Raw genomic sequence first — 25,866 nt, 5'->3', positions numbered from 1 at the left:
TGTCAATCTTAAGAAGCGCACTTCTTTCCCTATAGAGGAAGCTAGGAGGCAGGGAATGGTGCACTCCCCTAGGCAATCCTTTTAGAGCAGGGGTGGGCAATTAATTTTCCCATGGGACTGCTGCGAGTGCAGTGCGAGAATGGCAATAGCTGGCTACGGAGGAGAGAGGGAGAGAAATCCCTCCCTCCCCTCCTCCGTGCCAGCCCGCCCCTCCGCAGCGCTGGCCCGCCCCTCCTGAGAGTCGGCCCGCCCCCTGCAGCTGAGGTCCACTCGCACTGTTGGGCCGCAGTCGCAGGGACACTAGCATGACACTCGGCTCCTGCAGTGCTGCTATCGTGAGCCAAGTTTCATGTGAGCATCGCAGTAGTGCCCCGTGTGGCCCCCCCCCTTATTGATAAAATATGTACAGTGGAACCTTGGATTACGAGCATAATTGGTTCCGGGAGTGCGCTCTTAAACCAAGTTACTCTTATATCAAAGTGAATTTTCCCATAGGAATAATTGAAATGCAGACAATTCGTTCCACAACCCACAAATATTTACTGTATTTATACAAACTTATTACAGTAATACAAAATAATGTACTGTATTAATATAAAATTATTACCGTACACTATTCCAAAATACTGTACAGTAAAAAACATGTAAAACAGATTAAACTGCACGTTAGCTTACAATAGAATTTTTGGTGTGCGAGAGGTACAGTATAAGCAAATGTGCTGCACTGGTTATCAAAAAGAGTACAGTACTGTATCCACAATTGCTAATTGATAGAAATGCTATATAGTATATACTGTACTGTGCAATGGTATACTGTACACAGTACATATGAACTGAAAATTACCTCCAGAGCGGGTCAGAGTGCGGTGAAAGGACGGAACTGGAAGTGTGCACAGTGGGAATTTGCTCTTATTGCAAAGCATTGCTCTTAAACCAAGTTACAAATTTGGAAAAAGGTTTGCTTGTTTTGCAAAACGCTCTTAAACCAAGTTACTCTTAAACCAAGGTTCCACTGTATATATAAATATACAGTACATACATACATACAGTATATACTGTGTATATATATATATATATATACACAAAAATGATGTGTCTTAGACAGAGTCGTTGCAAGCCATTTTTTCTACAATGTTCAGAATTATTAAACACTAGTAGATTTTGGAAAGTTTATAAATTTTGTATCACTGTTAGGTTCACAAGATGAGGTGGACTCACTAAGCATCAGATCCAGGTGGGTACAAAGACTCTGGGCATTGATGCAGCAGGAAGGCACATGGGCAGTGAGGACTTGGCACAGATAGGAATTACAGGAGCACTATTACAGATGAAGAGGAATAAAGCAGTGATGAATGCAAACACAGAAAGCACAGATGGTGGAGTACATCTGACCTAGGACTAGAGACTTAATCCCCAGACACAGGTGTGTGTCTTGATTGGCCTTAAATAGGTCTAGGCAGATGATGTCATTGATTTACTCCGGGCAATTTGAAAAACCTGATGTGGAGCACAACAGAGTGCAGCAGACCCAGAGGAAGGAAGTGGTACCACCATAATTGTACTGACCTTCAAAATCATTTAGCCAGGTAATTTTTTTCCACACATTAAATGTTGATAAAAATAAACCCAAAAACCAATGGTGAAATTTTATTTTTTTCACAATTTCATTACTTTTTCCCTTTAATATATGGTAATGTGAATTGTATTATTCAAAAATACAACTCATCTCACAAAAAGAAGTCCTCATACTTATGTTGATTGAAAAATAATACGTTCTGGCTCTTGGAAGGACAAAAGGGAAAACCAAAAGTTGTAAAATTAAAGTGGTGTCAAACAGGAAGGTGTTAAACATTTTTACATTTATTACGTCATTATGTAAAAACAGTGACTTACATGTGGCAGTTTTCTTTTTGATGACTGGACTTCACAATAATCTAAAATGAGAAAACTGACGGCATATCCTAACAGACAAATGTGAACAGGTACAAAGTGAACATGAAATATACTCTAAAGCAGGCTTTACACGCTGCGACATCGCTAATGCGGAGTCGTTGGGGTCACGGATTTTGTGACGCACATCCGGCTGCATTAGCGATGCCGTTGCGTGTGACACCGATAAGCGATTTTGCATCGTTGCAAAACAGTGCAAAATCGCTAATCGGCGACACGGGGGTCCATTCTCAATTATCGTTACTTCATCAGTAACGAGGTTGTTCGTCGTTCCTGCGGCAGCACACATCGCTGCGTGTGACGCCGCAGGAACGAGGAAGCTCCCCTTACCTGCCTCCCGGCCGCTATGCGGAAGGAAGGAGGTGGGCGGGATGTTACGTCCCGCTCATCTCCGCCCCTCCGCTGCGATTGGGCGGCGGTTCAGTGACGTTTCAGTGACGTCGCTGTGACGCCGCACGGACCGCCCCCTTAGAAAGGAGGCGGTTCGCCGGTCACAGCGACGTCGCCGGACAGGTAAGTATGTGTGACGGCTCTGGGCGATGTTGTGCGGCACGGGCAGTGATATGCCCGTGTCGCGCAACAGATGGGGGCGGATACCCACACTAGCGATATCGGGACCGATATCGCAGTGTGTAAAGTAGCCTTTAGGCTATGTGCGCACGTTGCGTACAGTCACTGCAGAAATTTCTGAAGCGATCTGAAGAGCACACGTGCGCTTCAAATCGCTGCAGAAAATGTCCGTAGTGAAAAAAAAAAAGCCGATTCCATGCGCTCTGCCTGCAGCTCCTGCCATAGACAGAGCAGGAGCTGCCGGCAAAGCGCACGGAAGAAGTGACATGTCACTTCTTAGACCGCGCGCTCCGGGCAGCAGCCGAAGCGCTGCACTCTAAAACGCCACGTGCGCACGACCCCTGCACAATCTCCATAGATTATGCAAGGGACGCAGGACACATGCAGTTACACTGCGCTACAAAGCGCAGCGTAACTGCATGTAATTACGCAACGTGCGCACATAGCCTTACAGATAACCCTGAGTGCAGCTTTATATTTGTTAGTGAACTTCACAATAGACTGACAATTTCTGTTCTTTAGAGATCACTTCTATGAGCCATCTTTTTTCTGTCATAAGCAGGGTTACAATGGAGAGTATTGGCCATATTAAAAAGCTGGAATTAGATAAGACAGGATCCATCTTTAACAAGTGAGAGGTGATAGACTCAGCACTCTTTATCATTACGTGTTACAATATCGTAACATCCCTATTAATGTATAACAAGGAGGGAGAAAATTAAGAAATAAATAGTTTCCTGTGATGCAGAATGCCCCAAATTATAGTTAGCTTCACAATATTGAGGTTAGTTTGAAATCCTGCTATAGTGAGCAATGTCACTTTTAGTGATGGTGATAATGGCAAATGTAATATTGAGCTGTTCTTGTTCATAGGTAAAAAAAAAGGAAAAAAATCCAGCTCACCCCTCTTCACTCCATGAAACACCGGCGGCACACGGAAAAACGCCCAGACCTGGGCAAGAACAAACGATGCAGAAACAAGAGTAGATCCAGCACCTTGGCAAGGAGACTCAGAAAGTAAAACTCCAAACTTTATTAAGTCCAAAAAAAAATGTATATACAAAAGTACAGACCTCCTTGTGGGGTGACAGAAAAAAATGAATGACCCAAGGACAGAGGAAAATTCCTACATGTTTCGAACAGTGAAGGTCTTAATCATGGAATAGTTAAGACCTTCACTGGTCGAAACATGTAGGAATTTTCCTCTGTCCTTGGGACATTCATTTTTTTCTGTCCCCCACAGGAGGTCTGTACCTTTGTATATATATATATATTTTTTTTTTACTTAATAAAGTTTGGAATTTTAATTTCTGAGTCTCGATGCCAAGGCGCTGGATCTGCTGTTGTTCTTGTTCATAGATCCTCAAGTTGTGGAGTCTGTTGCCACCTTTTTATACAGATTTGTTCCTAAACTTAACTTTTTGTCTGTAACTTAGTTCATGTGTACAGATAAGACTTACCGTATTTCCTTTCAGCATTTTAACTTCCATTCTTGTATTTTGTATTAGAAACATAAAATGGAATTCATGTCACTCTTGATTTTGTCTCTTAATGGACCCCATAGGCGTCAGGTGGACCCCACTAACTTATGCTATCAGTTTTCATTCAAGGTGTCAATCATTTTATTACACTACACTAACACAGCATGCTGGGCTTTTTGTTCTGGAAAAAAAATTATGCACTGTTAATGGAGTCTCTGATGTAGATGTGAACCTAGCCTTAGATGTACAATGCAGATACATTATAATATATCATAAAAACTTACATGTTGTTCTTTTTTTACCATTTCAGATGGTGTCCATACCCTAACATGTGCACTGATGCTGTTAAACACAGACTTACATGGACATGTAAGTAAGCTTTTAACATAAAATTATATTTTATGGATTTTTATTTCTAAAAATATTTTATAACAAGTTGTATAATATATTTACAAGTTAAAAAAAGAAACCTATAGTAATTGGAATTCTTGAGAAATTGGCTAAGTGGTGGATATGGAGATAGAGTTGATATTGATATTCCTATAAATTAACCCAATCACTAGGTATGGATGTTTGTGAGAACTACACGTGCATATAAACAGTAAGCGGGATGAAATCAAGATGACTTGATTGATTACTAACTTTTTTAATGTGAGTTCAAAAAATGATGATGTACAGTCATGGCTGAAAGTTTTGGCACGCTTTAAAGCAGGGGTCTCAAACTCGGCTGGGTGTATGGGCCGCACAGAGGAAAAAAAATAATTTGGGGGGCCGCATTCTTTGCAGGACAAAGTGACATTTTTATTGGTACCATATATAATATAATTATTTTTTTTTTTACACACCTTTGGATCACTGATTTTGAACATTTTCACTTGTTTATTATAGCAAACGTGCACATTCTTTGTTTAACCCCATAGCGACGGCCTAACGTCTCAAGATGTCGGAAAAACAGGGTACTTATTCTGTTCCGACATCTTGAGACGTCAGGCCGGAAAAAGCTTGTAGGGCCCCCCAGTGACAAAAAATCTCGGGGGTTTCAGCTACCGGAGGTAGCTGAGACCCCCAAGATTATGAATCGGGGTGTTTTTTTGGCCCCCGAAAATGTGATCGCCGGACATGATCAAACATGTCCGATGAGAAAGAAATATAATCCTTTAGTGCCCCCAAAGCCCCCGGTACCGGAGAAACCAACCCCCACCCCCACCGGACATCCAAAATGGCGCCGATGCGCACCGAAAACTGCCGCTGCCGCCGGCTCTGCATTCATTTCCCTCCGATCTGAAATGATCAAACATTTCAGATCGGAGGGAAATGTCCTCCCCCTGACCCCTCCTCCGGTGCACCGGAGATCTCTGGTCCCCGGAGCCCCCTCCGGTTCTCCAGAGCGCTCCCCCTTCCCCCCTCCGGAGCATGCAGGATGTCGGCGTGCAGCGCGCGGCCGCATTCATCCTGCTCTTTCTGCCGCATGTGACACGTCACATGCGGCAGAAAGGTGTCCCCAGGTCCCGCCGTCACCCCCCGTCACTTCCCCCCCCAGCCCCAGCCCCCAGTCTTACGTTACCTGGCGGCTGTTGCTGCTCCGTCCCCGCGATCTGGATCCGCGCCCCCTCTGGAAAGCTGGCGGCGCATGCGCAGACAGCGGCTGTCAGCTGGATCCCTGCAAGCAGGGACGCTGACGTCGCTGCTGCACAGGCTGCTCCACTGTGGACCGGGGGAGAGTGAGTGCAGTAATCTGCAGCCACACTCCTCACATGGAGTGACTGCTGTTCCAGAAAATGGGGGGTATGTTCTGTGAGCGTACCCCTCATATTCTGGAATGAGGTTACTGCAGGTCACTCTGCCCTAGGTTGGACCGGGGCAGTGTGAGTGCAGTATTCTCAGATTACTGCACCCACACTGCTCATGGAGAGCTTGCTCTTCCAGAAAATGGGGGATACGTTCCCTGAACATGCCCCCCATATTCTAGAAGGTCCAGAGTCGCCGAGGGACCTCCAAAATGGATTACAGCGACCGAAATTTATTTATTTTCAATAAGCTGGTAAAAGAGGAATGTTTCGGGGAGTTTTTTTTTCAAATAAATTTTTTTTTTGTCTTTATTTTTTTCTATTACTGACTGGGTTAGTGATGTCGGGTATCTGTTTAGATGCCGTGACATCACTAACCCCAGGGCTTGATGCCAGGTGACATTACAGCTGGTATCAACCCCGTATATTACCCCGTTTGCCACCGCACCAGGGCGCGGGATGAGCTGGAGCGAAGCGCCAGGATTGGCACATCTAATGGATGCGCCACTTCTGGGGTGGCTGCGGCCTGCTATTTTTAGGCTGGGAAGAGTCCAATAACCATGGCTCTTCCCACCCTGAGAATACCAGACCCCAGCTGTCCGCTTCACCTTGGCTGGTGATCTAATTTGGGGGGGACCCCACGTTTGTTTGTTTTTTTTTTAAAAAATGCCTGGGGAGCCCTCCAAATTGATCACCAGCCAAGGTGAAGCTGTCAGCTGTGGTTTGCAGGCTACAGCTGTCTGCTTTACCCTAGCTGGCTATCAAAAATAGGGGGGACCCCACGTCGTTTATTTTAATTATTAATTTTTTGGGGGGCTAAATACAAGGCTAGGCACCCTTTAGTGCCACATGAAAGGCACTAAAGGGCGCCAGCTTAGAATATGCAGGGGGTGGGACGTTATATATGTTTGACATCTATCCATTCATCCATTGTAGCATTTTACGCTGTGTGCCCACAATCAGGGTTTGCAGCATTTTGGGCGCAGAGTGTTTTCCCTGCATCCATAGCGCTGCATTGTGCAGTAGAAGCACAGTGGAAGGATTTTTAGAAATCCTATGCCCACTGTGCTTCTTTTCTCCGCAGCATAAACCGACCTGTGGTGCAGCTTCCCGAGCCTCCGCATGTCAATTTATGCTTCGGAGACAAGAGTGTTGTCTGCAGGTAGCATAGAGCTCCACAGCAGCCTGAACCCAAATCGAGGGCATGAGCAGCTGCGTTCTCCCGTGGACAACACTCACATCTCTGCAGGAAGGCTGACACTGTGTACTAGACGCCGTGTCGCTGGATCATGGCCACATAGCCTAAAAGCGAGAAATTTGTTGCTACAGCAACATTTTTGTGAAGTACCTGTGGATTCAAAATGCTTACTATACTCCTGAATAAAATCCAGTTTCCAAAATGGGGTCACTTGTGGGGGGTTTCTGCTGTATAGGTACCCAAGGGGCCCTGCTAATGTGACATGGTGCCCGCAATTTATTTCAACTTTTCCAGAATTCAAATAGTGCTCCTTCCATTCCAAGCCCTCCTATTTATCCAAACAGAGGTTTTTGGCCACATGTTGGGTATCCCTGTGCTCATAAGACATTGGATAACAACCTGTGGGGTCCACGGTTTGTTGTTGCCTCTTGAAAAAGTAAGAAATATGATGCTAAAGCAATATTTTTGTGAAAAAAATGAAAATTTTCAATATGGCAACCTAAGCTTATCAAATTCTGTGAAGTACTCTTGGATTCAAACTGCTCAATATACACCTAGATAAAAGCCTTGAGGTGTCTTGTTTCCAGAATGGGGTCACTTGTTGGGGACCTCCACTGTTTAGGCACCTTAGGGGCTTTCCAAATGCAACATAGCGCCCGCTAATGATTCCAGCCAATTGTGCAGGCAAATGGCGCTCCTTCCCTTCCAAGCCCTGCTGTGCACCCAAACAGTTGATTTCCACCACACATAAGGTATCAGCATACTCAGGAGAAATTGCACAATAAATTTTATGCTGAATTTTTTCCTTTTACACTTGTAAAAAAAAAAGCTACCTGGTTGAAGTAACAATTTTGTGGTAAAAATGTATTATTTTTTTTTCACAGCTCAACATTATAAACTTCTGTGAAGCACCTGGGAGTTCAGGGTACTCACCAAACATCTAGATAAATTCCTTCAGGGGTCTATTTTCCAAAATGTGGCCACATGTTTAGGAGCTTCACTGTATAGGCACCTCAGGGGCTCTCCAAATGCAACATGGCGTCCGCTATTGATTCCAGACAATTTTGCAGTCAAATGGCACTCCTTCCCTTCCGAGCCCTGCCATGCGCCCAAACAGTTGATTTCCACCACGTATAAGGTATCGCCAAACTCAGGAGAAATTGCACAATAAATTTCATCATGATTTTTTTCCTGTTACCCTTGTGAAAAAAAAAGCTACCTGGTTGAAATAACAATTTTGTGGTAAAATTTTATTTTTTTATTTTCATGGCTCAACGTTATAAAATTCTGTGATGCACCTGGGGGTTCAGGGTACTCACCAAACATCTAGATAAATTCCTTGAGGGACCTAGTTTCCAAAATGGGGTCACTTGTGCGGAGTTTCTGCTGTTTAGGTACCTTAGGGGACCTCCAAATGCGACATGGTGCCCGCAATCTTTTTCAGCCAAATTTCCTTTCCAAAATTCAAATATTGTTCCTTTCGTTCCAAGCCCTCCCATTTGTCCAAACAAAGGTTTCAGACCACATGTGAGGTATCACCGCGCTCATAAAAAAGTGGTTAACAAACCTTGAGGTCAAATTTTTGGAATTACCTCTTGAAAAAGTGAGAAAATTGATGCTAAAGCAACATTTTTGAGAAAATTATTAAAATTTTCAATATGACAACGTAACGTTAACAAAATCTGTGAAGTACCTGTGGATCTAAAATGCTCACTATACCCCTAGATAGAAGCCTTGAGGGGTCTAGTTTCCAAAATGGCGTCACTTGTGAGGGGTTTCTTCTGTTTAGGTACCTTAGCGGACCTGTAAATGCAACATGGTGCCCGCAATCTATTTCAGCCAAATTTGCTTTCCAAAATTCAAATATTGCTCCTTCTGTTCCGAGCCCTCCCATTTGTCCAAACAGAGATTTCTGATCACATGTGGGGTATCGGCGCGCTCATAAGAAAGTGGGGAACAAGTTTTGTGGTCCATTTTGTTGTGTTATTTCTTCTAAAAGTGAATAAATTTGGGTTAGAGCAACATTTTTAGGTACAATTTAATTTTTGCTTTTTTTCATTCCACATTGCTTTTGTTCATGTGAAGCACCTGAAGGGTTAATAAACTTCTTGAATGTGGTTTTGAGTACTTTGGGGGGTGCAGTTTTTAGAATGGTGTCACTTTTGGGTATTTTCTGTCATCTAGGCTTAATGAAGTCACTTCAAATGTGATGTGGTCCCTAAAAAAATGGTTTTGTAAATTTTGATGTAAAAATGAGAAATCGCTGATAAACTTTGAACTCTTCTAACTTCCTAACAAAAAAAAATTTTGTTTCCAAAATTGTGCTGATGTAAAGTAGACATGTGGGAAATGTTATTTATTAACTATTTTGTGTCACAGAAATCTCTGGTTTAACGGTATAAAAATTCCAAAGTTGAAAATTGCTAAATTTTCAAAATTTTTGCCAAAATTCAATTTTTTTCATAAATAAACGCAAAAAATATTGTCCTAAATTTGGTACTAACATGAAGTCCAATATGTGACGAAAAAACAATCTCAAAATCACCAGGATCCGTTGAAGCGTTCCAGAGTTATAACCTCATGAAGTGACACTGGTCAGAAGTGCAAAATTTGGTCTGGTCATTAAGGTGAAAATTAGCTCCGTCACTAAGGGGTTAAATATATATATAAAAAAAAAAATTTTTTACATTTTATTCCTTTCTTGTAACTAATAGTCTTACAATTAGCACTATATAGAAATTTTGACCAACATCTTTAAGCAATGTTCCCCATCCTAACGTGCCCATCCTTGTCTCCTTGTAGTATTGTGCCTCATCCTAGTCCCCATCCCACAGTAATGTGCTCATCCTTGTCCCCATCATAAAGTAATGTTCCCCATCCTTGTCCCCATCTTGTAGTAATGTGCCCATCCTTATTCCCATCCGATAGTAATGTCACCAGCCTTGTCCCCATCTTATCGTAATGTGCCCATCCTGTACTAATGTGTTTATCCTTGTCCCCATCCTATGGTAATGTCCCCAATCTATAGTAATGTGTCCATCCTTGTTCCCCATCTTATAGTAATGTTCCCCATCCTTGTCCCCTTGTAGCAATGTCCCCATCCTATAGTAATGTCCCTATCCTATAGTAATGTCCACATTCTATAGTAATGTGCCCATCCTGTAGTAATATGCCAACCTTGTCCCCATCCTATAGTAATGTCCCCATCTTATAGTAATGTCCCCAGCCTTATCCCTATTCTATAGTAATGTTTCCCATCCTTGTCCCCTTGTAGTAATGTCCCTATCCTGTAGTACTGTGCCCATCCTAGTCCCCAGCGTATAGTAATGTCCCCAGCCTTGTCCCCATTCTATAGTAATAATGTCCCCATTCAATAGTATTGTGCCCATCCTTGTAATGTCCCGATCCTTTAGTAATGTCCCAATCCTATAGTAATGTCCCCAGCCTTATCCCTATCCCATAGTAATGTGTGAACTTTGTCCCCATCCTGTAGTAATGGGTGGGAGGGGCAGCGGCGGCGGCTGAAAGGGGGCAGTGGTGGCGGCGGCTGAAAGGGGGCAGTGGTGGCGGCGTCTGAAAGGGAGCAGTGGCTATAACTTACCGAACACTCTCCTCAGCTTCCATAGACACCGGAGGGAAGGTGAGGGGAGCGGTCTCTGGCCCCAGATCCACAGTGATTGGAGAGATCAGTCATAAGGCCGATCTCTCCAATCAGAGCTGGGGGCGGGAGAAACAGAAGTCACCCAGCTCCAGCCAATGATCAGGGCTATAGCTGCACTGATCATGCCTGAATTTCAATGTTTCAGCCATTTTCAATGGCCGAAACATTACAGTGGCTGTGATTGGCTGAGCGGCGTTCGTCAGCCAATCACAGCCTCCGTAGGTCTGGGGAAGAGACACCACCCCTCCTGAGGTCAGGCAGAGGTCCCCTCCTCCCCGAATCTAAGGTATTTGCAAAGTGATCGCAGCCACCGGGGCCGCGATTTTGCCATTACGTACTGGGTACGTCATGGGTCCTTAAGTACCAGGGAGCCATGACGTACCCTGTACGTCATAGGTCGCTAAGGGTTTAATGTGCTGTCCTTCACATACACACACACAAAAAAAAACACCATTCTTCTCACCTGTTCCGCATTCCCTCGGCTGCCTCATCTCTGCTTCGTGCGGGCCCCAGGCCCCTCTCTCTGTTCACTATCATGACAGGTGAAGGGGCAGTATCCACTGGCAGCAATTTATGTCAGATGATTGTATTGCCGGCGTGAGAGCGCAGCGCCGGCAATACATTCATCTGACATAAAGCGCAGACAGTGGCTGCAGCCCCTGCATCGACCGCGATAGTGAACAGGGGCACGTGCCTGGGGTCTTCACGAAGCAGCCTGAGGGACCACATGCGGCCCGCGGGCCACGTGTTTGTGACCCCTGCTTTAAAGTGTTCCAGAAATGAAGTATTTCTCCCAGAAAATGATCGCAGTTACACATTTTGTTATACACGTTTATTTCCTTTGTGTATATTGGAATAACATAGAAAAAACATAAATAAATACAAAATGGACATCATTTCACACAAAACCCCCAAAATGAGTAGGACAAAATTGTTGGAATCATCAACTTTATATTTGGTGCATGCCTTTTGGAAAAAATAACTGCAATCAATCCCTTCCTATAAACATCAACAGCTACTTATACCTCTCAACTGGAATTTTGGATCATTCTTCTCTTGCAAACTTCTCCAGGTCTCTCATGTTTGAAGGCACCTTCTACCAACAGAATTTTTAAGATGTCACCACAGGTCTTCAATGGGATTTAGATCCAAACTCGTGTTTGGCCACTTCAGAGGTCTCCAGCTTTTATTCCATCCATTTTTGGGTGCTCCTTGAAGTATGCTGGGGTCATTGTCCTCCTAGAAGACCCGTGACCTAGGATACAAACCCAGCTTTCTGACACTGGGCACTACATTTCAACCCAAAATCCTTTAGTAATCTTCAGATTTCATGATTCATTGCACACAGTAAAGGCACCCAGTGCCAGAGGCAGCACAACAACCGCAAAACATCTTTGAAACTCCTCCATATGTGGCTGCAGATACTATGTTCTTTTCTTTGTAGGCCTCATTCTATTTTTGGTAAACAGTAGAATAATGTGCTTTACTACAAACCTCTATCTTGGTCTTATTTGTCCACAAGACACATTCTCAGAAGGATTTTGACTTATTCACATATGTATTGGCAAACTGCAGTGCAGCTTTTTTTGTCTGTGTCAACAGTGGGGTCCTCCTGGGTCTCATAGTGTTTTATTTCATTCAAAGGTCGACAGATAGTTTGCACTGACACTGATGCACCCTGACCCTGCAGGACAACTTGAATAACTTTGGAACTTGATTGGAAAGGCTTATCCACCATCCAAACTATCCTGCGACCTTTCCTTAATTTTTTCTCTTTCGTTCACATTGGCTACAGTGCCATGGGTTGTAAGCTTTTAGATTATGTTGTGCACCATGGACAAAGGAACATCAAGATCTCTGGAGATGGACTTGTGACCTTAACATTGTTGATATTTTTCAGCAATTTTGGTTTTGAAGTCCTCAGACAGTTCTCTTCTCCTCTTACTGTTTTCCATGCTTAGTGTGGCCCACACAGACACACAATGCAAAGATTGAGTCAACTTCTCTCTTTTTTATTTGGTTTCATGTGTGATTGTCATATTACCCATACCTGTTACTTGTGAGTTTGGTTGAGCATCACATGCTTGAAACAAAGTTGTTTACGTACAATTTTGAAAAGGGGCCAACAATTTAGTATCTCCCATTTTTGGGGTTTTGTGTGATATTATGTCTTTTTTTTCTGGGGCTTTTTTTTGGGTTGTTCCAATACACACAAAGGAAAAAAAACGTGTGTAACAAAATGTGTAATTGCAATATTTTTCTGGGAGAAATACTAATTTAAGAACAAGTTTAAGGGTGCCAACACTTTCAGCCATGACTGTATATATGATAATTAATAATTGTAATGATGAAAAATTTGACTATTGTTCATAGCATGTATTAAAACCAGTATCTCCTTTTCAACATAGAATATGTTTAAGATATTTAGAATTATCAGTGGGTCCATGCGTTCTATTCATAAAATGCAAATATAAGAGTCCAATGCCCCGGGGCAGAATTGTTATTTAAAATCGGCTAGATTCTTTTACAGGTTCATCAAGAAATTGTGAAGTTGATGAGGTCCATTCCATGGTAATGAAGTGATAACCACATAGACAGTGCAACATTGCTGTTGACACTTTTTCATTGCCCAGCATCTTAGATGATAATCCTCCTCTTAAAACGATTATTGCAAGAGGATTATGCTTTGCCAGGATTGGTTGTTTGCAAAATATACATTCTTTAGTATCAGCTTAAATGCCCTTAGTCCCTTAGTATCTTAGAATTACCATCTTAATAGCAGATGATCCTAAGGTCTTCCTTGTATTCATCAACCTATAACTAAACATATTTGAAGCTATTATCGAATACATTTCTTCCTTTGACTCCCACAACATTTTCCAAAATGGCATCTAAAAAGGCCGATATCCAATTCTATTAGCCCCTTTTTGCAAATGGCTGTAACTGTAAGTACAGATTGCAGGACATTTCTTGAAATCAAAGGTTCCTCATCCAGCCCATTGGCTGACTAATAGGCTAATTGAAAAGCATTGACAAGTTACATAAACTTTGCAATATAGGATGCACAGTTTATTATTAATGCGCTCAAACAATTGTATGTTTTAGTTCCCTTTTGGGAAGTATAAACACTGTAAAAAGATTTTTTTAAAGTGGTATTCTCATGCTATTAAATTGTTTTAGTTAGAAATCATGCAAAAAAGCAAGTTGAAAATAGACTTGTTTTTCCTTTCTGCTGTCATTCTTATGCTATGACAACTTTTAACTTACATAATGTACAGCTTGTTTCCATGGAGATCGGACACAAGAGCCTTGTTGAGTGCATGCAATAGTTACATTCCAGAAGAGGAATTAACTCCTAACATCTTAGCTCTCTGTAGACCACTGATTTCTATACAGAAGTTAGTTACTCCCCTTCATCCACCACCATTGCAGCTCCTGACCAATCTGCTCTTATCAGTCCTGCATAATTACAATCACCTGGCCTCCAGCATCAACATGTTCCAAAGCAGAACTATTATTGACAGATCTCATTTGCATGAGCCATGTGCCCAGTTATTTCTATATGTAAATATAGTGATAACAGTGTAGACTAGAACAAACACTGAAGGACCATAAATGTACAATAACAAAATGAAGCTACTCACCAGAGCTGTTATGCAAGGAATCCCAGCCCTCCAGCAACCATGAAGTAAGGAGACCCTAGAGCCATGAGTTGCTAAAGAGACAACTTGAGATTATCCGTTTAACTGTTATTCCAAAACATAATCCTAATATTTTATTATTATTATTATTATTATTATTATTATTATTATTATTATTATTATTATTATTTATCTGTTAAAAAATAATCCCCATGCAAAAAGTCACTGTACTGTAAAACTATATACGGTATATACTTTCATCCTGTATGATTAATGCAGTTTACAAAAAAAGAAGAAAAACTATACCATAACTGATGATTTTTTTGTTAATATTAGCTACAAAAATTAAGTGTAAAAAAGTAATTATATTCCAAAATGGTGCCAATAAAAACTACAGCTCATCAGAAAAATGAAAAATTTAGGACAATATGAAAGCCAAAAAAGTGTTGTTTTTTTTTCCTGCAACCAACGTTGGTTTTCGGGCTAATTTGCATTGATCAATACATTTGCTAAATATCTCTACTACTTTCAAATATTCATAGCAGTTTTTGCAATACCATTTTTCATGTATTTCATTTTCTCCAGAAAGCTAAATGTATTTTTCATTGTCCATAGTATCCCTATAACAGTAATGCTTTACCATTTTTCATCTTTATATTTTTATAGTGGTTAGTGTGCAGCTTATTATCTTTATTATAGTCCTGTATTTTTAAGCTAGCACCTAATTCACACATATAGGTGTTCCAGTCAGTCTTTTTTCTGATTAACACACAGTTAGGTCAAGAAATATTTGGACAGTGACACAAGGTTTGGCATTTTAGCTATTTACAAAAGCATAGTCAAGACACAGTTATATAATCAATATAGGAATAAAATGCAGACTCAGCTTTATTTTGAGGATATTCACATCCTAATTGGAATAAGGGTTTAGCAATTACAGCTCTTTAATATGTAGCTGCTTCTTTTTGAAGGACTCAAAAGTATTTGGATAATTATCTCAAAAGCTTTTGAATGTGCTGCATGGACTAGTTACTCATTAATGTATCCTATATTAAGCAGGTAAGAGGTCTGGAGCTGACTCCAGGTGTAACATTTGCATTTGGAAGCGGTTGCTGTGAACCCACAGCATTGTGTCAAAGGAGCTCTCAATGGAAGAAAAACAGACCATTGTTAGGCTGAAAATAAAAGAAGAAATCCAACAGAGAGATAGTATAAATATCAGACATGGCTAAATCAACTTTTTGGCATATTCAGCAAAAAAAGGAGCACACTGGTGAGCATGGGTATTCAAAAAGGTCTGAATGTCCACAAAAGACTACAGTGGTGGATTATTGCAGAATCCTTTTCATGGCGAACAAAACCCCCTTCACAACATCCACCCAAGCGAAGAACACTCTCTATTTCAGTATCTAAGTCTACCATAAAGAGAAAACTTCATCATAAGAACAAATACAGAGGGTTCACCAGAAGGTGCAAACCATGACCACTGAGGAAGGATTCTCCGGTCGTGATGGTTAGTATACCCACTTAACCTAATAAATAACACACCGACTGCATGTGACTTGGTTAAACAAATTGGCCACAGCAGCCTTTATTACCTATTATTAACATACTAACACAAGGGGGCGCCGTCCAACGGGCGACCCCAAACAAATAATAGGTAACACATAAATAATAACTGTACATGTAACCCCATGTAGGCCCGGTCCAGAAACCACTTCCTCCACCAATATCCCTGGCCGCAACACTCCGACCCAGAGATGAGGTATTAATCACCCCGTGTATTAATACCCCCCAAACCTTGCAGAACCCCGTGCCTGCAATTTACCGGAACCCGGAGACACCATACCAAGACAGTGCCTCTCAGTCCAGCCACCAATCCCTTACAACCGCCTCTGGACCAGACCTACCCCCGCTGCTGCGACAGAACATACGACTCTTAACCTGTATTCCCCTTTTTTTTTTTTTTTTTTTGTTTTTTTTTTTTTTTTTTTTTTAAAACCGCATCATTCCATTTTCTCATTTTGTTTTCTTTTTTTTTTTTTTTTTTTTTTTATAAACAAACATAGCCAAAACGAACTCGCAAAAACACAAGGGCGGGTGGGCGGGAATCCTTTACTGTCCGGAGTCACAAGGAAGGTAAGACCCCTCCCCTATAGTTTATATACTAGCCCCCTCCCCACCCTACAGTGACCCTATTCCACCAATCCCCTATAAGGGCCCATAATGCCCTTTAATTCACTTTATTAACCCCTCACTCCCTCCCTTCCCTCTGGTCATGTCGCCCCTCCCCCCTATGGGGTCCATGGCTTTCTTGACCACTGAGGAAGGATTCTCCGGTCGTGATGGTTAGTATACCCACTTAACCTAATAAATAACACACCGACTGCATGTGACTTGGTTAAACAAATTGGCCACAGCAGCCTTTATTACCTATTATTAACATACTAACACAAGGGGGCGCCGTCCAACGGGCGACCCCAAACAAATAATAGGTAACACATAAATAATAACTGTACATGTAACCCCATGTAGGCCCGGTCCAGAAACCACTTCCTCCACCAATATCCCTGGCCGCAACACTCCGACCCAGAGATGAGGTATTAATCACCCCGTGGATTAATACCCCCCAAACCTTGCAGAACCCCGTGCCTGCAATTTACCGGAACCCGGAGACACCATACCAAGACAGTGCCTCTCAGTCCAGCCACCAATCCCTTACAACCGCCTCTGGACCAGACCTACCCCCGCCACAGGACAGGACACGTGACACCTTACGTGGCCTGGACCCGCCACACACCCAAGGCTTGCTCCACCATCACGCAAACCCAAGGCCCATAGATCAGAACCAATCTCAGTAAGGTGAACCCCATCACCCCTTCGAAACTGCCACTTCGGCGACTCCAGATCCGCACGTCACACTACACTACTGCCGTTTCTCCGCACGAAACGCGCAACCACCCTGTTCACATGATCCCGGGCGCGATTCAGCTTCTCAACTGACCGTGCCCCCCTCCACACCAATGTGGCCACAATCCGACCATACCACTATCAAACCCGGATACCTGGTCCATAAACGCAATAGATCCATCTTGATGTCCCAGATCAAATCACGTGATGCCCGCACTCCCAAGTCACTTCCCCCCCCACGTGCAAAAACCAACACGTTCGGAGGTCTATCCACCCTGCAATAGTATTCAAACTCCGTCACGCCCCGCTCCATTCCAAGCCCCGCACACCGAACCACTTGACCAACGCAAGCGATCTGTCCACCCAACTGCCGACCATTCAGGCGAGCATCGGCCCGACGGGCCCCCCAGAACACGAAGGAGAGCCCCAGAATCCATATCAGGCAGATTCCTACAACCACCAAAACTTTTACCAAAACAAACCCCACCAACACCAATTTTTTAGCATGAAACCCCGACAAAGTCACAACCAACTACTCCATAAAGCCCTCACTGGGACAACAACTGTGGGCGCACCTAACCCCGAAAAACGATAAGACTCCCACCAACCGATTAGTCCCGCCATGTCATCACCCAGGCCACAACGCGAAGCCTCTGCAGCCGCCCCGATCCTGAAGGAATGAGGCCCGTAATCTCCCGAGCATTCCCCCGCACAGCGCAAACAACTCCTCAGTACGGCCACAAACTGGTAACGAGACAAACCAAGACCCATCCACGTGCCATAACAGCAGGCCCGGAGGACCGCCCCCAAGCCGCAAAACTTCCTCACCAACTGCACCGGGCACAACGCATCCATCACAACCAACCTGCCTCGACCCATCAGGTCTGTTTTTTGGACCGCCTAAGCTGACACTCTACTCTCCGTTCCACCAATGCCACAACCTCGGACATCAGACCACCACCCCTGAACCCGGAAGGGCTCACCAACGCCCCAAAAAGGCTAACACAAAAGCCGTTTCAAAAGCACCCTCTCATAAACTGAGACACAAATTTCCCGCAAACCGTCCACCAATTGCCGTAACAAAACCAAAGAAATGGGCCACCTAGTGTCCCGCTCCTTCGCCCTTTTTCCGAAAAACCCTTCAAGGCCTGCCGCCCCAAAATTCCGCGACACGCCCCACTCACCCCTGACCTTCAACCAAAAAAGGCCACAGCCGCCACCCTAAGTATCACTGCTGATGCTGACTTCCCAGCCCTGAAATCCTCGCTCACTAGTGCCAGTAGCGCCAACAAGTAATTTGCTCGCCCGTCACCAAACATAACTCCCAGCATCTCCTGCTACTCACCGAATTCCTAATGAACCCGCAATCAATGCCTCACCAGGCTCCACAAGTCCTCTGGACACTGCTCCGATCTCGTCTGCCCCCCGGCATGAACTCCCACAACCTGTGGACTGGAAATGAGATAAAGCGTCCGCCACCCCGTTATCAACCCCCACCACGTGTTTCGCAACCACATGAACGTTCCACAGTAAACACTTGAGCACCAAATGCCGCAGATAAGCCACTACCGGTCCGGACTCTGCTGACAAGCTGTTCATCGCATGCACCACCGCCTGATTATCGCAGAGATCGCACACTTACATCCCGAAAATTGCGACCCCCCCACAATTCCACCGTCACCACGATCGAAAATAACCACAGCAAGGCCAGATTCCCAACCAGACCAACCTGCCGCCATTCCTCAGGCCACCTCCCAACGTACCAATGTCCCTGAAAAAAGTGGTGACGAAACCTGCCGACCCGGCCGCGTCCCTGTACAGTTCTAGCACACCATTGGGCACCACCTTCTTCAACCACAAGGCTCGGCCGTTAAAACATTGCAAGAAAACATCCCAAACCAGAAAATCCTCCTTGATCTCCCGCGTGACCCGCACAAAATGCACCGGGGACCGTACGCCTACCCTATCTGCCGCCAAAATCTTGGCGAACACCCGCCCCATTGGCATAATCCTGCACGCAAAGTTCAAACTTCCCGAGCAAAGACTGCACCACCTTCAGCCGCCCTTTCCGTGCTGCCAGCATTGCTGCTACCACACACCACAAGGCCACCATCTTCCCCTCCGGCAGCCTGCATTCCATAGCCAAAGAGTCAATCTCAGTCCCCAAAGAAAACAAAAAATTACCGCATAACCGTCGCCGGCCCCTCCGACTTATCCTGTGCTAACGGGAACCCAAAGCTATCCGCCACTCTCTGTAAGGCGAACAACGAGCCAGCGCAAACCATGGATCCCGCCGGACCGACACCAAGAAAATCATCTAGATAGAGGATAATGGAGGACACCCAGACACGTCCCGCACCACCCACTCAGCAAAGGAACTAAACGCCTCAAAATACAAACCAGAAATTGAAACAGCCCATAGGCAAACAATGATCAACATAAACTCATCACCCCACCAGCAACCCAGAAGGTGCTGGCTCTCTGGATGCACCGGCAGCAAACGAAACGCCGATTCTACATCCACCGTTGCCATCAATGCACCGCATCCCGCCGCCCGCACCAAGTCCAGCGCTTTGTCAAACGAGACGTAGTACACTGCCGACAATTCTAGCGCGATGCCATCATTCCCTGACGACCCCCCCGGAAATGAAAGATGCTGGATGAGCCGAAATTTATCCGGCTCCTTCTTTGGCACCACCCCCAACCGGGACACCACCAGATTACTGCACGGCGGGCTCTCAAATGGACCCCCCCATCCTGCCCAACTCAACCTCTGTCCCCAACTTCCCACCCACAACCATAGGGTGGTCCCTTGCCGACCGTAAAGTACGACAAACCGGAGGCCATGCCTCGACCGCCGACGAAATCAGAAAACCGTATAAAAACCAAACCGCAAAATGGACGCCGCTGCCCCGCCCGGATACCTATTTAAAAGATGGCGCCATTGCCCCCTATTTTCACTGGCGTCCTCCCTTTTACCAAAACCCGTCCCCCCTCAGCCGGAGCACTCATGCTCGAACCTGCATGCTGCCCCAAATGTGCACCGGCCGTCGCCAACTTGCCAGCACAATCCCTTTTCTGGGTACCCGAGGGCCTGGCTCCCGCTCCCCCCGGCGCCGCCATGAAAAGGGGGGGGGGAGGGGTAGGCTCGGGGCCGCCATTCAACGCATCCCTAAGGAAATGTCCTCACGGTCCCACCGAATGCCGGGCCGCAACGCCTTCCGCCGCCTAAACTGCACATCATACCGCAGCCATGCGATACGCCTCCCCCATTGCATCCCGCTAGTCAAACAGAGCCGAGCAATGCTCCGGCTCCTTTTCCCCTTCACATACTCCCCCTTCCCAATCTTGTCCCTCACCTCCCTCTGGAGGTGAGCCCCTAACGGTCCCTCAAAGCACACGTAAACTGAACCCTATCCGCCAAACGCACCACCTCATCCCCATTTTCCTGTTCTACCGCTGTTTAACCCGCGGGCTCCACTACTCCACCAACCGCACCCGTCCCAACCGGCGCCGCCTCGCTGCTGACCGACGCTGCGCCCTCCACCGTCGACCCGTCCAGGCCGCTGCTGCCGCCGGCGCGCGCGTCAACCCTGCAACAAGCCCAGCAACTGACTAAGCAATGCTGACCCCCCTTGGCGCTGCCGTGCCCGCAGCCACCTCCCCAAAACTAGCACCCCGCGCCGCAAGCAATGCCGAATCCACGGCTAGCTCACCCGACCGTGGCGCAGAAATGGAAATTGGAACCGCGACGTCCTCCGCCATCTGCTCGTCAGATTCGTCCCCCCGACCTGAGGGCTCCCTCTTCTTCCTCGCTGTAGTCGTCCTCCACCATTCCAGCTCCAGGGGACGCAGCCGATGCCTCCCCTCCACCACGGCCGCCCTCCTGGGCCGCCGCGTGGGCACTGGCGGTGAGCATCCGTCTCTTCCTGTGCGGCGACAGCCCGCGAGACCGTCCTGTCCCCCGGGCCGCCGCTGAGCGAATCCTCTTCTTGGAGGAGCCTCTCCCTGAGCTCAGGGGGCTCCCCACCGTCGCCTCCAGCCCTCCAGGGGCCCCAACCGTGGCATCCCGCCGGGTCCTCCCCGGGAGGGGGAGACCGCTGCTGCCGGGCGCAGTACTGATGACCTGAGGGACCTGGCAGGAACCGCAGGGCTCCTGCCGTCCCCCCTGCTCCCCGCAGCCTCACGGGTATCCGGGTGCCGCCTGCACACACCGGTCCCCCCCGCTGGCTGCCTGCGCCCAGCCCCCCCCGCCACCCACGGGGGGTACTGCTGGCCTCATTCAATTGCAGGGCCCGCTCCCATTTGGAAGCTGCCGCAGGGCCGTGTCCCTCCGCAGGGTGCCTGTCACCAGGAGCAGGCCCCCCAGGCTGGGCACGCCCCCTCTCAAACCTCCGATCACCGCTGGGCACGCCCCCCGGTCCCGGGCTGCCGCTGGCCTGGTAATTGAGCCCGAGGCCTGGGACCGGAAGTAGGCCCCAGGCCGGGCCCGCCTCCGTCCAGGCCGCCGCTGGCCTCAGATCGTCGCCGGGCTCGCTCCCGGCCGGGAGACGCCGCTGGGCTCCTCACTCCAGCCCGAGGCCCGACATCAGGAGAAGGCCCCGGGCTGGCCACGCCCCCTTTGCGGCCGCCGCGGCCTCGCCGGAGATTCCTCCCTGCGGCCGGGGCAGACGCTGGAAGCAGCCGCTGCCCGCCCCGCCGCGGAGGGTCCCGAGGGGGGCTCTCACTGGGCCTCCTTGCCCCCCCTGCGGCCGGAGAATACCTGATGATGGGGGGGGGGGGCCTGGAACGCCGCCCGCGGCCGAGGGGGAGACAAGGGGCAGGTGCCGACGGGGAAACCCAGGCAGCCCTGAAGTGGGACTGCACTGCCTGGGCCCCGTGCACCGCCATCGCTGATCGGATCGTCCTGTCCCGTTCCTGGAGGTCCGCCACGCCGTTGGACAGGTCTGAATCCTTTACTGTCCGGAGTCACAAGGAAGGTAAGACCCCTCCCCTATAGTTTATATACTAGCCCCCTCCCCACCCTACAGTGACCCTATTCCACCAATCCCCTATAAGGGCCCATAATGCCCTTTAATTCACTTTATTAACCCCTCACTCCCTCCCTTCCCTCTGGTCATGTCGCCCCTCCCCCCTATGGGGTCCATGGCTTTCTTTAATCAGCCTCAAAAATAGAAAGGGCAGATTACACTTTGCCAATAAACATCTAAAGAAGCCAGCCCAGTTCTGGAAAAGCCTTCTTTGGACAGATGAAATTAAAATCAACCTGTACCAGAATGATAGGAAGAAGAAAATTTGGAAAATTATTGGAATGGCTCAGGATCAAAAGCATCACATCATCTGTAAAAACATAGTGGAGGCAGTGTGATGACCGAGCATACATGGCTTCCAATGGCCCTGGGTCACTAGTGTTTATTGAGGATGTGACTGGAGACAGAAGCAGCCAGAGAAATTCTGAAGTGTACAGGGCTATGCTTTCTGCTCAGATTCAACCATATGCAACAAGATTGATTGGACAGCACTTCACATTACAGATGGAAAATGACCCAAAACCTACTGTGAAAGTAAGCCAGGAATTTTTTAAGACAAAGAAGTGGAATATTCTGCAATGGCTTAGTCACCTGATCTCAACACCATCGATCATGCATTTCACATGTTTAAGACAAAACGTAGGGCAGAAAAACCCACAAAGAAGCAACAACTAAAGTCAGCTGAAGAAAAGGCCAGCAAAGCATCACAAATTAGTAAACCCAGCGTTTGGTGACATTTATGGCTTTCAGAATTTAGTCAGTCATTGCCTGCAAAGGACTCTCTACAAAGTAGTAAAAAGAAACAGGAGAAAAAACAAATGTGATCAAATGCCCATTGGTGAATAGTGAGAGATCTTTATTCAAAGAAGGTGCAAGTGACAGCGTGTTCTACACAGACAACATACAGGGGGCGCACAATCCGGAAAAAATAATTAATATTTCTTAAAAAACAGTACACGATAATAAAGTACCCCAATAATACTCATAGCACCCAACCAAAATAGGCACTAAAATGAGTAAATCTGCTTGGGGAGAACCAAAATGAAGGCAAGATGGAAAGGCCTGGTGTACTTTCCTATGTAACCAAAATAGATACTATAGTAAAAGTAAACACTTGATCAGCACATATACATAGGAAGAGACCAAAGTGACCAAAATGTCAAGATATATATATATATATATATATATATATATATATATATAGGGACCAATAATGATCCTATATTTGGAGGCAGAGTTGAAAAGCCTTTGGAACTCACCTCTAGAGATGAGCGAGCCTCTAAAGGCTCGAGTTCGGTTCGGTTCGTCGAACGGATGCCCCGTTCGAGTTCGGCTCGACGAGCCGTTCGATGAACCTCTCGAGACCCATTGAAACCAATGGCAGGCAAACACAAACACATAAAAACACATTATAAATGTACACATACAGTTAATAAACATTGCCATTACACTTACAGGTCCCCGAGACGCGTCCTGCACTCTGTCTCCCGCCGCTTTTCCTTCCGATAACCGCTGCATCCTCTCGGTAACCAGAACTGATGATAGGACCGTCCGTGACGTCAAAAAAAGCATGTGACCAGTCACGTGTCTATTATCTCATTGGCTACAGACTGGTCAAATAGCTATGACGTCATGCTAGGTAGATCCTGTCATTGCATCTCTCCGGTACACGGTGATTGTTCCAGCATTTCCGTATACAGGTAAAATGCTCTGGCACATGGTCAGCTTCCCCATTCTGCTTCCCCAGTCCATTATTCACCGGCTGCCACAGCCGGTCAATAACGGAGATCACCATTGCTATAGCAACCCGCCTGTCAGCGGATACGTCACCGCTTACAGCCTGCAGCCTCTGCTCACTCTCACTGAGTGAATAGACTGCACAGGAGCAGCAGCGTTCTTCCTCCCATGCAGTGCTGTGTGATGTAGCAGAGCTGCATGGGTTGAAGGAGAAAGAAGACAGAAGACCATGGATCGTGGAGGGCTGACAGGGAGTAATAAACATGGAGTCTTTAAGTGTGTCTGTGTATTTATTTCTATGAAAGTATTCTTTCTCTGTGTGGTGTCTTTTTTTTTTTAACCCTTTATTGGAGATTCTTAATGGCCGGGTCAAACTTCCTGGCATTAGAATCTCTGACTTAATACTAGCTAGTAAAACAAAGCAAGTATTAACTCATTATTACCCAGCAAGCCACCCGGCTTCAGGGCTGCTGGAAGAGTTGGATACAGCGCCAGATGATGGCGCTTCTATGAAAGCACCATTTATTGGGGCGGCTGCGGACTGCAATTCGCAGCAGAGGGGCCCAGAAATCTCAGGCCAACCTGTGCTGCGGATTCCATTCCCCAGCTGCCTAGTTATACCTAGCTGGACACAAAAATGTGGCGAAGCTCATGTCGATTTTTTTTTAATTATTTCATGAAATTTATCAAACAATTAAAAAAAAGGGCTTCCCTATTTTTTTTGTTCCCAGCCGGGCACAAATAGGCAGCTGGAGGTTGGGGGCAGCCGTACCTGCCTGCTGTACCTGGCTAGCGTACAAAAATATGGAGAAGCCCACGTCATTTTTTTGGGGGGCAAAAAACTCCTGCATACAGTCCTGGATGGAGTATGCTGAGTCTTCTGGTTCTGCAGCTGCTGTCTGCTCTCCTGCATACAGACAGACAGCAGCTGCAGAACTACAAGACTCAGCATACTCCATCCAGGACAGTATGCAGGAGTTTTTTGCCCCCCAAAATAATTACGTGGGCTTTGCCATGTTTTTGTATGCTAGCCAGGTACAGCAGGCAGCTACGGGCTGCCCCCAACCCCCAGCTGCCTATTTGCACCCAGCTGGGAACCAAAAATATAGGGAAGCCCTTTTTGTTTTTAATTTTTTCATGAATTTCATGAAATAATTTTAAAAAAAAATGACGTGGGCTTCGCCCAATTTTTGTGTCCAGCCAGGTACAACTAGTCAGCTGGGGATTGGAATCCGCAGATCTGGGTGCCCAAGCTTTCTGGGCACCCCTGCTGCGAATTGCAGTCCGCAGCCACCCTAGAAAAGGGTGCTTTCATAGAAGCGCCATCTTCTGGCGCTGTATCCAACTCTTCCACCTGCCCTGGTGACGGGTGGCTCACAGGGTAATAATGGGGTTAGGGCTAGCTGTATATTATCAACTGGCCCTAAGCCCGAAATTGATGGTGTCACGCCAATATTAGACATGGCCACCATGAATTTCTAGTACAGAAAAAAAAAAAACACAACACACAGAAAAATATTTTTATTAGAAATAAAACACAACACAATTAGTGACTCCATCTTTATTGAAATAAAGAACCCCCCTCCACAGTAATACTGGGTCAAGGGTCCTGTGCCGTCCAATCCGGATCCAATATCATCTGATCGGTTTGCTGGAAGGTAAAGCGATCAGATGATGTGTCTGGTTCAAGGGCATGAATCACATGACACAGCAGCTGATTTTATAAAAGGCTTTTATACAATCAGATGATGCATCAGTGCAAAAAAAACCAAAAAACTACACACTTCTGTGCAGACTCCTGTCCGACAGCATCAGCTGATAGTTTAGCCGACCGGGCAGTAAAAAGCCGGCCTCACCGCTCGACTTATAGTGTCAGCTGATTCCGTCAGGTGACCACATCA

General features: G+C 46.1%; 1 protein-coding gene across 3 annotated transcripts in view; it reads left to right on the top strand.

Moving 5' to 3' along the window:
• The window catches only part of PSD (pleckstrin and Sec7 domain containing), a 700,060-nt gene that overhangs the window by 444,226 nt on the left and 229,968 nt on the right, over positions 1-25,866 (top strand). For all 3 annotated transcript variants that reach the window (XM_075348899.1, XM_075348896.1, XM_075348897.1), the window contains one exon: positions 4,312-4,370. In XM_075348899.1, coding sequence (XP_075205014.1) covers positions 4,312-4,370 — 59 coding nt within the window. The remainder of the gene's footprint in view (positions 1-4,311; positions 4,371-25,866) is intronic.

The sequence above is a fragment of the Anomaloglossus baeobatrachus genome, chromosome 5 (assembly GCF_048569485.1).
Source record: "Anomaloglossus baeobatrachus isolate aAnoBae1 chromosome 5, aAnoBae1.hap1, whole genome shotgun sequence".
Lineage (NCBI taxonomy): Eukaryota > Metazoa > Chordata > Amphibia > Anura > Aromobatidae > Anomaloglossus > Anomaloglossus baeobatrachus.
Note: the sequence above shows the minus strand (reverse complement) of the source record. Positions and strands in the feature narration are given on the sequence as shown.